Source organism: Scomber japonicus, chromosome 8 (genome assembly GCF_027409825.1).
Source record: "Scomber japonicus isolate fScoJap1 chromosome 8, fScoJap1.pri, whole genome shotgun sequence".
Lineage (NCBI taxonomy): Eukaryota > Metazoa > Chordata > Actinopteri > Scombriformes > Scombridae > Scomber > Scomber japonicus.
The window spans coordinates 26,725,096-26,737,618 of record NC_070585.1 but is presented as its reverse complement, the minus strand read 5'-3'; the positions used below and the strand labels follow the sequence as shown (position 1 = coordinate 26,737,618).

Below are 12,523 nucleotides of genomic sequence, written 5' to 3'. Positions count from 1 at the left end.
AGTTTAACTCATCCACCAATTTCACTTTCACAGCTTGACTGAGTTGATTTTGATGTTGAGCTGCCGTCAGTCTTGGGATGAAGATGTGTGTCCACTATTAAATCAGCTTAAGGTGGAGAAATCTATTCCTCTCACTCACATGTACATGTGTTATTCAAATTTTGTAATATTATGCCTCCAGTGATGGAAGAAGTATTTTGATAATTTTTTACTTAAGTAAAATGACCGATAGAAAGTAGACAAGTATAAGCAGCAAATTATATTTATAGTATAGTATGTTACTGTTGTAGCTGCTAGACGTGGAGCTAGTTTGAACTACTTTATATGCAGTTAGCTAGTTTAGTCCAGTGGTTCCCAACCTAGGGGTCGGGCCCCCTCTAAGGATCACAAGGAAAATTGGAGGTTTTATGAGATGATTAATGGGAGAGAAAAGAAGAACAAGTTCTGATACACATCTGTTTTCAGTTTTTGGACTTTTTCTCTAATCTTTGATTTTTGCTGACATATTGGATCATTTGAACATTAATTGAAATTAAACTATGTGAGAAGTTTAGAGCCAAAAAATCACTGTTTTGGTGAAGCAATTAACAACTCATAGACGTCTGAAATGTGACCTAATCTTTAAGAATATGTTGTATTTTTTTAAAATTGTAAAATCTTAATCTGAGAAATAACTAATAACTAAAACAGTCAATTTTTTAATGATTTTTTGGATTGAAGCAGTTAAATTACAACTGGCCACCTCGTCTGGCTGGCTGGGCCAACAGGAAGACTAATCCCAGATTTGTGGATCCATTTCAAGAGAAACGACATGTAGCTAAAGGCTATTTTGATATCTATTCACAGGACGGGAGCTGTTGGAAAGGAATTAAAGTGCTGCACAATATTACTTTTTGTGTTTTGATTATGCAGTGTGATCATCTCTCACAAAGCTGGAGCAGTGGAAGCTTGAATGTGAAAGAAGCTGGTGTGTTTCAACAGTGTTACCAGTTTGTGTCTTTCACCTGCTAGACATGTCTTGGCTGGGAATGGAAAGCATGTTTTTCTCCTTTAAAATCTCCACACAATAATACACATAATGGGAAGATTATATTCATCTACCATAGAAGGCTTTCGTGCCAAAACCACAGAATGAAATGCCAGTATTTGACACATGAACAGGTTTGTGAACTGTGCTGAGCAGAATAATTGAGCTAAACCCAGTTTTCATCACTGATTTATCTGTCAATTATTTATTTGGTCTATCGATGAATCGTTGAGACTATAAAGCATCAGAAAATACTGAAAAATAGCCAATCACATCTTCCCACAGCCAATTACAAAAACATTTATCACATTTACAGTGATATAAAAGAGAAGAGTAGTAAATCCTCATATTTGACAAGCTGGAACCAGAGTAGGTTTGGTTGATAAATTGATTAATACTTTCAGAAAAGAAGGTTATTAAAGGTTAGGTAGACACACCCTCAATGTATATGATGACTGGTTTCCAAAGTAAAATCCAAGCTACAGCATTATACTATTTCGTTTCGAGTTTACGCTGACAATGAGGCAAATTTTAGAGGCAGTTACATAATGAGACAGTTAAAGGTGTGCATGGATGCAAATTGAAGATGCAGAAGATGCAGAGACAGGAGGACGATGACAGGAGTTGGTGTCGAGTTTTGTGTAGAAGCCAATTTCTAACAAAAAAAGAAGGGATTTTTTTAACGATAAAATACTCATGGTTGATAAATCAAAAGTATGAGATACTAAATTCAAATTATGTGATATCATAATTTTTACTTAGCATGAGAATTTTTTATCATTTTATCATATTTCTTCTCCTATTGTAAATGGACTTCTGCAGTGTTGAGGCCAGTCAGTTTCCACACAAACAGGATGGAGTTGAGAAGAGTAAGATTACCACATTTAAATTACACATGGCATATACTGTATGTGTGAATATGTAATGTACATATCTGTGAGCGTATTCCACCACACAGAATGTGCCCGATGATGAAACCCCCGAAATATGTAAAAAAGAAAGATGGAAACTAGTGAAATGTATGTCATTTAGTACACATTCACCTATGATGGCCTCCTTGGCTCTGCGCTGCAGTGACACATTGCCTCTGGCAATCAGCTGGCATTATGTTGTAGGCGACTGTGCATGTTTGTGTCCTGAAGCATCACAGTGCCAACGGCATTGCTGTCAGTGCAATGACAAGACTGCGTGTGACAGCACAAAAACACTGCAGAGGAACTATGTACGTCACTTTCTGTCATGCAGATGCTACTACAGTATGACCGGGGAGAGCGTGGAGTCTTGCAGAGATACAAAACTGACTGATCGTTTTATAGCAGAATGGTTTTCTTACATTTTAAAAATTCAGATTAAAAATGATAATCTCTTAGTTTGGGGAGATGGTTAGATTATTAGATATAATATAGATATAGATAGATATAATATATATAATATAGTACATTTCCATTGTGGTTTAATGAATCCTCTTATATTCACATCTTATCTTGTTCAGTAACAGATGGAAGCTGAGAAGAGTTTAAATTATTAATTTAATAATACTGATAGATCGTCACACCCAGATATGTTTACACTCAGGCCCTCGGGGCAGCTCTACAAGCTACAGAATGATGTAACAACATGATCTCATAATCTCTGTGAACGTCAAAATGTTTGGACCCAATTACACATTGCTATAGTTCATGTTTTCTTTTAGTCTTTAAATTCAATCATGTTCTTCAGTAAACTGATCTGCACTGTGTTGCACCTCACCTTGCAGGACATCTTCATTTCATTCAGTCATTCATATTGCATCTCGCTCTACGAATATTGAGTAATTTAACCCTCGGTAATGACAAAAATAGCAAAATAAGACACCAGTCTATCAATTAATTAAAGATCTCAGCACACGTGGTTCTGTAAGTCGTTGGTGTACCTACTTGTTTTTGATATTATTGAATGGAGAAATGATTCGGATGTGCCAAACATTATGATGCAAATATAAACCCTTCAGGGGGAACATCACAGTATCTAATGGTAATCTCCACAGATGTGCCTGCTGCTCAAGAAATCTCTAATTAGAAAAATGTTTGCGACTGGCTGGAAAAATGCTGAAAAATAATGACTCATGGCTCATAAGTTTCCCTCTTTTCCTCTAACACCCCCAACTAAAAGGTTCGTGTCTCCTCACAGAGACGCTGGGGTCAGCTACAGACCGACACACACGCTCTCAGATTCTTGCTCAAGGACACTTCAGCACAGCAGATGCTCTCTGTCAAGGGGCTCGAACTCTGATGTTCCATATGAAGGACACTCTTTAATCACTTTACCACCATGCTGTGGTCTAACAGCGCCTGCAGCATCAACCAGTCATCCACAAGTGCTGCGGGTAGCCTCTGGGTAAAGAAATTCAGTCAAATTGGACCCAGGGGAGTTGACGGCCTTCGCTGTGTTCAAGGTTAAAATACCACAGTCAAACTACAGTGATACAACTTTTTTCCTCATCTGCATAAGAGTGGTCTGATTTAGCTACCAGGCAACCTTAAAATCAGTTTTGGATGAAATAATAAGAACTGCTTATTCGAGGCATTTTACACAGATCCATTTCTTCTTCATAAGCTGTCTTTCATCAGTAAAATCTTAATAATAAAGGTCGAGCTATTTCATTGAACAAAATATTGAATCATAGAATGTTGTCGTTTCTTCACATTTCCACTTCAGCTCCAAAATGCTAAAAGACTCTGTATGTGCAGTCTAATCCACTAACAGTGATTTGTTATGCTTGTAATTTGGTTCTTGTTTGGTTTTAATGGGCTATAATAATGTTAATAGGCAGTTTGGAATGAATTAAAGGCTAATATTATGAGATCATGTCAAAGACGCAGAATTTGGTTTATTTGCTGTTGTAGCATCTCCCCCCTGAAAATAATCAACAAGTCTATCACATCCTCAATACCCTGAGAAAATGTTGGGAAAACTTACACTGCTTGGAATAATTACATTAAGATAAATGGAGGAAAAAAATGCAACCAAATAAGTAGAGAAGTGGAGCAACCTTCAGTCACCTGTGGAGGCTCTGAGGTGCTCTGTCAGGGTCCTGGATGCTTTGGTGCTACATGATACTGTACCTTGAATTATATACTTCAATGTTTTTTAATAGGCCAAATTGTTATCTCACAGTTTTAGGTAAATGTATCTGTTCTGGAGTTCACCTGGAGAACCATCCATGTCCCAACCTAAGCTGTAGAATAATTAAGAACTATTTGATATTAAATATTCATGATGCTATTTCTTGTGTAGATTTGGCAGCTGAAGGCTTCCTACTTCCTAAAAATGTGAAGTCTCAGCTAATCTCAGGATTGTGTACAATCATCCAGAGATGGAACTAAAAAAAAAGGAGAAAGGAGAAATGTGGAGTAGGTTTTCAGCAATAAGAACGTTGGAGAACAGGCAAAGATTCAGGCAAAGTTTCATCCTTGATGTATCAGTATTTACGCTTTACCAGGCTTGTGCTTTGTCTACATTTCTTCTTCTGTGAACATGAAAGGCATCAAACCAAAAATGTCTGCTACTTTATAATTCCAGCAATCTCAGATGCACTTAACGAAGCGCTTCGATCTCTTCCTTGTCCTTGGTTTGGAAACCTTTTGAAGTGTTTCTCTTCGGTTTCTTTCTGCGTGTCCTTCACTGAACTGAAGTCCCTTTATGTGTCACCAAAAAATAAAATAAAATAAAATGAAATAAAAAAAAAACACACACCTTGAACTTCTTTTTGAAGAGTGTGCTGAAGTAAATAACAAACAAGCAGTAAGATCATATAACCTGCACCGTATGAATATTGAGCACAGTCAGTCCTGCCTCTTTTACTTCACATCACATCGGTGCAGTCAGACATATGTAGGGCAGCGAGGTGAACCAAAACACACCAGCCATGATAGCCGCCGATAGGTTTCCCTGGCAACTGTTACTTGCCTTAAATTAATGCCACATTTTCACTCGTTCTCTGTGACTGAATTCCAACCTAGGCGTGGTTTCTCGAGGAGAGGCAAAAAAAAAAAATAAAAAAATAACAGACCTACTAATGAGAAAACTCTTTCCAACAGGGATCTGCTGCATGACAGTGGTTGGCATCGTCTCCCCATGCAGCCGCTCTCACCCACAGGCGTGAAACGATACTGTTAAAACTGCAGAAGGAGCTTAATGTACCTCTATTCTCATGTGATGGTTGACTTGCACCAAGATTAATTATAAGACATGAAAGAGGAATCCAAGAGGCCTAAAATAATACGATGGTGATACATGTATAGTGTTTTTATTCATTAGTTTGGGCAGAGAGTTGTAGATGAAATAAATTCCTTGCAGCTGAAGGTCGCTGGCTTCTGATGTGTGTCCACCCACATGTTTTATACCGAAGTGTCCTTGAGCAAGAAAAGCTGCATCAAAATCTTAACTCTGTGCTTCAAATCTTAAGAGTGCGTGTGTGTGTTTGTGTGTGTGTGTTACTCATGATCCCTGTGCATCACTCTGTGCTTTGGCATGTTGCAGTTGTGTGTTGGTGAGCGTGTGGGAAGGTGTGAAGGAGGGCGGGGAGCGTCAACAGCTCCTGCGGGGTTTCCACACTGCAGCGAAAATGTTAGAGAGAATATGTCACTGTTCATTTGCTTTGTGTGGGTGCCAGTGATAGACATTTGTTGCTTCTTTTGCTAATAACACCTCCCACGAGCTGGGATGCACAGACAGCTTGATCCAGAGAATGAACGTGTCGGTCGACTGCAGCAGACATTCACGAGGCCATAAAGACATAAAGACAGCGATAGAGGAAGACGTGATATAAAGGGGCGTCGCTGATTACGAAGCAATATAATGTTCATCTGACTGGCTGAGTGGCTTTCTGAGGTTAGACTCATCTATTTGGCTGATATTGACTGTTAATTGAGTACTTTCTGCTTCAGTGTGATACTGTTAGCTGACATTTAGATGGAGCTAATGAACAAAAAAACTTTAATTTTCAAAAGGTGAATGTCCATGACTAGTTGGAAATTCTGGAGTCTTGGCCCCAAAAGTAAAATGTTGCTTTCTTTGAGACTAAAGCTGCAAGAATTCATCAGAAAATTAATCAGCAACATTGTTAAAGCAATTTCATTGGTTCCAGCTTCTCAAACAAGGATATGTTCTGGTTTTCATACTCTTCTGTGATAATGAATCGATTATTGTTGGGTCTTGGACTGTTCAGACTAAACAAGACATTTTGAACTTGTGAGGGATATTTTTCACAATTCACTGAATAATCTGTGCAGTAGATTCATTAATGATGTTCCCAGAAATGTCTCAAAAAGCAGCTGTAGAAGAATTTAACCTACATAAAATAATCCTAAAATTGGCAAAAATATGATTTAAATCAGGAAGTGTCTGATCAAAGAGTGAGTGTTGCAGATTATGAATCTGATGACTTGATGCCATTTGTCTGATGCCAACTTTCAGGACTTCATGGTTTTCATGAATCTTGCTAGAGACACATTTCATTTCATAGTGTTGAAGTTCAATATTATGTCTTTTTAATTAGACAATTAACAAAAAATTAATTCAAATGCAATCCATGTAGCCTAAACCTTGCAGTAGAACAGAGCTGCCTCGCTTGAGTGACAAGCTAACAGGTGACCTCAGATTAGTTGCTATAGAAACAAGGCAGTTGCATTTAAATGTCAGCAAACAGTCTCACTTCTACCCAACGCTTTTTTATATGGTGTCAAATCTAAAATACTTTCATACTGTACGTTACTTCTGTCATGATTATTCTTTACTACACCTCACTAGTGTCTTTGTTTTGCATGAAGCATTATAAGTAAGAGTGTAAAGTATTTATCAAGACACTGCTTCTGACATAAAGATGTTTTTTTAATATCTGTTGGTCATTTATAACTGACGACGCCACCTGGGCACTGGGAACTTCACTATTTTATGACATTTTATAGACTAAAAGGCTAATCAGTTCATTTCTTAATTAAAAATCAGCTGATTATTCCATAGTTAAAACAAATGTTTGTTTCAACTGTAATAGTTGTCTCTGCATTTAACTGTTTTGTGCAACAGTTTAACAGTGAAAACTGTGAATTGGATCTTATTATTTTAAACATGTTGCTGTTGAAGTGTTTTTCTTTTTCAGTGTAATTTCTGGCTGTGAAGTGTCCTTTTAAATAAGACATGATTTAAAGATTAACTACAAGTAAAATGTATTTTTTGCAGCTTGAGGATTCAATGATTCATTCTTTAAATGTCTGCTGGAAGCAGACTAACACTGTGTCTAACCGCAGGCTAAAGTGAAGAGACACCCTCATCCACACAACCTAAACAGACACACAACCTTTGACATCTGCACCACCTCCAGTCAGAAACCACTGGAGTGGAAAGCATTCACAGATTTCTTTTACCTCACTTGTCATAGATTTTAATGTAACAACAAGTTATGTTCTCCACCAAACTGCAGCGTGTAAAGAGAATTCCTGTGACAAGCTCTCAAAGTCCCAAAGGTTTGCTGCTAACCAACCCAACATTATCAAAACAGACCTGACAGATCACTGGATTTATCACATTGAATATCCATGCATGCATCGCCTCTATAATAATCCAATGGCCTTTACTTATGCCATAAATGAACCCAAAATAACGATGAATCCCCCTGAGGCATGCAGGAACAAAACTAAACTAATGTTGTGAACAAACATCTGATTCATTCCCTTTGAGTTGTAAACAAGAGGTTTATTTTGATGAACTGTTGTGTATGAACCAACAGTTTCACTATGATTTCCAGTCTCCGCCTTGCATCACTGTGGATGCACCCATGAGTGAACTAACAACTGTACTGAGCAGTGGTCTGCTCCATAGGATTAGGCCTTGAGCCCCCAAGTGCTGGTGACAAACTAGAAGCTAAAAGGCCAACAACATATGGCGCAGGGGCTTATGGGATTACCCAATTAACAAGGTGACTCAGAGAGCTGCTAATCTGCAAAATGTTCCGATGGAGTATGAACACAGACTGTGACGCATGCAGGGGAGGGGGCAGCATCTTTTGAGAATCTACGACCCCATTAAACACACACACCTCATGTGTATGGTTAAGCAGTCAGCTCTAATTGCATTAAATGTAGAACCACGCGCACAGTGGGTTTTCTGGGTGCTCCACCCGCTCATCCGATCTCCCAGTAAACATTAGGGCGAAAAAGGGTGTGTGACCAACCACTGGCCATGTGATGCTGTCAGCAGAAGCCTCATTACTTGTAATTATCCTGACATAAAGTGAGCCCAAGGCACAAACACCACTGTCAACTCGCGCTGTCAGCTCTGCGCGCAAAGCAAAACGCACAGAGGGACGTGACGCACACATGGGCAACGTATCAGCGAGTGGACACCTTTTTTTCCTGCTATAAAACACAATACAAGCCAATCACGATCAGCTGAGAAGAAGATTCATTCATGCCAACTGATTAAAACAGCTTTGCATGCAGAGTTTTGGCGCAGTAGAAAGTGCCAAGTGGGTTTTCATGAAACTACAAGCAGGGTTCCACTAACATGTAGACTAGATCTCATCATACAGTTAATCTGAATACTCTGACTCACTCTCAGTTATCAGGGGGAATTACTTTGCACCAGCATTTATCACTAAGTGTCAATTAACCACTACCTAGAGCTTGACCCAGCAGAATGTTTCCCAAAAGTGTTCATTCGGGGATTTCTGCACTGTGAGGATGAGGATGAGGATGCTTACCTTGAGGGAAAACGTTGGGTTGCACGATGTACAGATACGTGTGCACCATGTGAAACAGAATCCCAATCGGTCCAGGTTCGTAGTGGGCCAGTGTCTCGTAAACTCCCGCAGGCACATAACCGAAATCCAACTTTCCCGGCGGTGGGAGTCTCCGCGATTCCGTCTCTTGCTGGAGTTCGCCGGACGCCAGGAGCACCCGAAGCAGGAGCAGGAGGATCCCTGTCTTCCACATCGTGAACCCCAGCTCGCTGTTAAACTAGAGTTAGAAACCTAACGAGGAATGCAAGCTGGAAGACGACTGCCTGGATCCTAATCTTTCTTATCAGAGGGGAAGGGGAATAAAAGGGGAAAGGGGGGGCGAGAATATCTGTGAAAAGTGTCCAGATGGATGGACCACAGCTTTCTAAGTCCTGCCGCCCGTGGAGAGACTCCTTGTGAGCATCGTTGCCCGCGGTCTGTGGCTCCCGATGGACGCAAACCGGGTGTTCTTCTGCCCCTGTCTGTCTCTTGTCTCCGCTCTGCGATGCTTCCAGTCTCTCCGAGGTGAGCTACACGGGGATGCGCTGCATTCACGGGAGCGGGCGGGGATGCGCGCCGCCGTCTCGTCTGTAGAGAGGGAGGACTGGTCCAGAGGGACGCGCTCCTCCTGCTGGGGACAGGAGGAGAGAGTCAGAGGAACATTTTGTTTTTCTAGATCTCAGAAATACAACTGCGTATTAGGGCCATATATGTAAAAAAACAAACAACACATAAAACAAACAACAACAACAACAACAACAACAACAACAAATGACCTGAAGGAGGTAGGTAGGTTGATTGGTTGGTTGGTGTGTGTGTGTGTGTGGAGGGGGGGGGGGTATATATTAGGATAAACAATTAAAGTCTCAAATTTAGGGGGAAAAAACCCAAACTCAGATACTATTCTACGAAAAAAAAGTGTGTTTTATTCTTACAAGCAGTCCCATAGCATCACTTTACAACACTGGAGAGAGGTTGATATGTCGTGCATTATGTCTTCAGTGGAAGAATTGATCAAATAGTACTTTTCAGTTGGGTTTAGCAATAAGGAGATACTTGTGTACCGAGTGTACCTAAACTTAAAAAGGATATGAAACATGGAGGCTCCCCAGCTTGAACAGGAGAGCCACATATTTATTACTCTTCACTTTTCCAATCACACCTCAATGATCTCTGAGGAATTGAAATTGAAATCTCTAAGGGACTCAGGCAGTGATGATGGGATGTAACTGAATATTTATTTAACTACTACTATTTTGAGGTGTTTTCACTCAGTGGTGAAAGAAGTACTCATATTCTCCACCTAAGCAGAAACACCATGCAGTAAATATATGTGAAAATAAGTAAAAGTCCACCAACATTTTACTCCATTTGCTTGCAAAATCTGAATCAAAGTACAGTAACTATACACGTGTCTGAAAATGTAGTAAAGTAATAGTATAAAGTAGCTTTACAAGTATTAGTTTATAAGTGCCTCAAAGTTGTACTTGAATAAATATTGTTTCTTTTCAGCACGACTGTTACTTAACTTTAGTACTTCCATTTTTCCATTTTAATGTTACTCCATGTTGACCTGTAAGTAATGATGCCTGTACGTCAATAGTCAAATATTAGATAATATTTAGCAAAATATTGATAATTCTTTGTTAAGTAACATTTTGACTTGTAATGGAGTAAAATGTGATATTTGTGTACTGGGGATAAGCTGATTAACTGATTAGCCTATAGACACAAAATTCATTGGCAACACGTTAGATATTTGTTTTCATTGGTTAAGTCGATTATCAAGCAGAGCTACCAAACATTAACTTAGTTGCAGCTTCTCAAATGTGACGATGTTCTAAATATCTTTGGAATTGGTTAACTTATATAACGATATGAATTAAACTGTACAACGTATGCGCAGACACAAAGTTATAAAGGGAAAAACAAATGCCGTTTTATGAAAATATAGTCATAAAAATGTGGAATATGGTGGGAATTATGGGATCGTTTGTGTAATGATTACTTCAGTTTTTATTCAGGATGCTACGTAAGTGTAGTAAAACCAATATTCAAGTTAGTCACATACACAAATCACCCTAAGTTTTTATGCTCTATATTTTGCTGTACACATTTTAAAACTAAGAAAATAAGAGGCTTTTAATCAATTTACTTTTTGAAAAAGAAAGTTATTCTTATGCTGCTCTGTCTCTCATTTTGTTTGAATGACTTTCATGACCGTGTCTCGCAGCTAACACTGGATCTCTCCTGTCAACAGGTGCACTGTCTTCTTGACCTTTGACCCCCTCTTCGACCCAGAGGATAGACAGAGGATACCTGAGGTGCAGCCCACATGGTGTGATTGGTGGAGCGGTGGTCAGGTGGGCTGATCTTCTGTCTCTGTGCACAATAACACGCTTGTCCTCTCTCTGGAGCTCGGGGGGCCCCGGATCCTGGAGACAGGGGGACTCCTGTTTGGAAAGCTTTGATCACTGATTCTGAGCACCTTTTCTTCACTGATGACACACACACTCATTAGACCTGCAGGGGGACAGATGGGAGTTTTTTTTGGCACAGACACTTATGAAACACTGGAGGAAGAAAACAGGTAAATGGTTGAAGACAAACTCTGCCAAAAAAAACAGATTAATAAACATTAAAATACTAAAGCTTCCAGCCTTTCTCTTTCATATTGCTTTAAAAATAATTCAGTACTTTCACAGTTATCATCATTATCATTTTCAAAGTCTGATTCATGCTCTGGACTTTCTCCAAGTACTACTACTACTGCAGGCCTCTCTTAAGATGACTTCTGTTAGCTGCAACAGAGCTGAAGCTCATTTCAGCTCTCAGCAGTGTAAGGAGCTTAGCTCTCTAATAATGTCTACCACAGATTTACACTCCCTGACCTTACTTCCTGAACAGATATTGTGAGGCCCGACCTCAGGACAGGTGAGGTCATCGGAGGTGTTAACCTCTTGCTTACACGCTGCAGTAAAACAACAAGAAGAAAGCTCCTTCCTGTTAGTGAGTTGTAATCCTGTGTTTTGGTGTGCTACTCAACAGCAGAGACATAGTTTTATAGCAACTCAAGCTTTCAATCATATTTTATAGTGTTGATCAGCGGATTGGGGTTTGTTCAGTTGTCATTAAGATGGATCCGTTGAAAAGGTCAGCAGCTGTTATGATTTCCTGCACAGCACATCCAGGAGTTCTCATTGGCTTCAAATTTAAGTACGAAAGTTCATTCTTGGCACTGACTAGCTTTACCCAGAACTGAGCTGCTTGTTTTCATACACAAAATCTATTTGCAGACAAGAAAGCAGAAGTAAATGTAACATATGAAAGACACGATTCACTCACAGGAAAAACACGGTTTACAGACATTTCTCATTTCGTCACCTGGCACATGTAATCTTCTTTGTCCCAAGGGTGATCATCATTTCATATCAGAATCAGCATTTAGCTACATGTGGGGTTTTTGCTAGTTCATATGTAAAAATATGCTGATGAATGTTAAACTCATAAAAACAGTTTTGATATGACCTTATAGTAATGGAAATGATCCAGTTCAATTCTTATTTTCCTAAGCAGTTTAGACTAAACAGGAAGACAAGAAACTTCTGTACTGAGTGGGAAATTAAACTGATTCTGTGAAACTTGAGTTACATCTGGAGGATGTGACTCAAGATGTGGAGGTTTTGACTCATCGTGACCCAAATTGATTTAAGTGCACTTGAAAAGCATGAAGTCTGACG

The 12,523-nt window shown here is 39.3% G+C and overlaps 1 protein-coding gene across 1 annotated transcript in view; it reads right to left on the bottom strand.

The window, feature by feature from the left end:
- prom1a (prominin 1a) overlaps nt 1–9,028 on the bottom strand; it is a 71,330-nt gene extending 62,302 nt beyond the window's left edge. Inside the window, exon 1 of the mRNA XM_053323413.1 lies at nt 8,766–9,028. Within this exon, the coding sequence (XP_053179388.1) occupies nt 8,766–8,997 (232 nt within the window). The 5' untranslated portion in view covers nt 8,998–9,028. The remainder of the gene's footprint in view (nt 1–8,765) is intronic.
- Nucleotides 9,029–12,523: the final 3,495 nt, after the last annotated feature.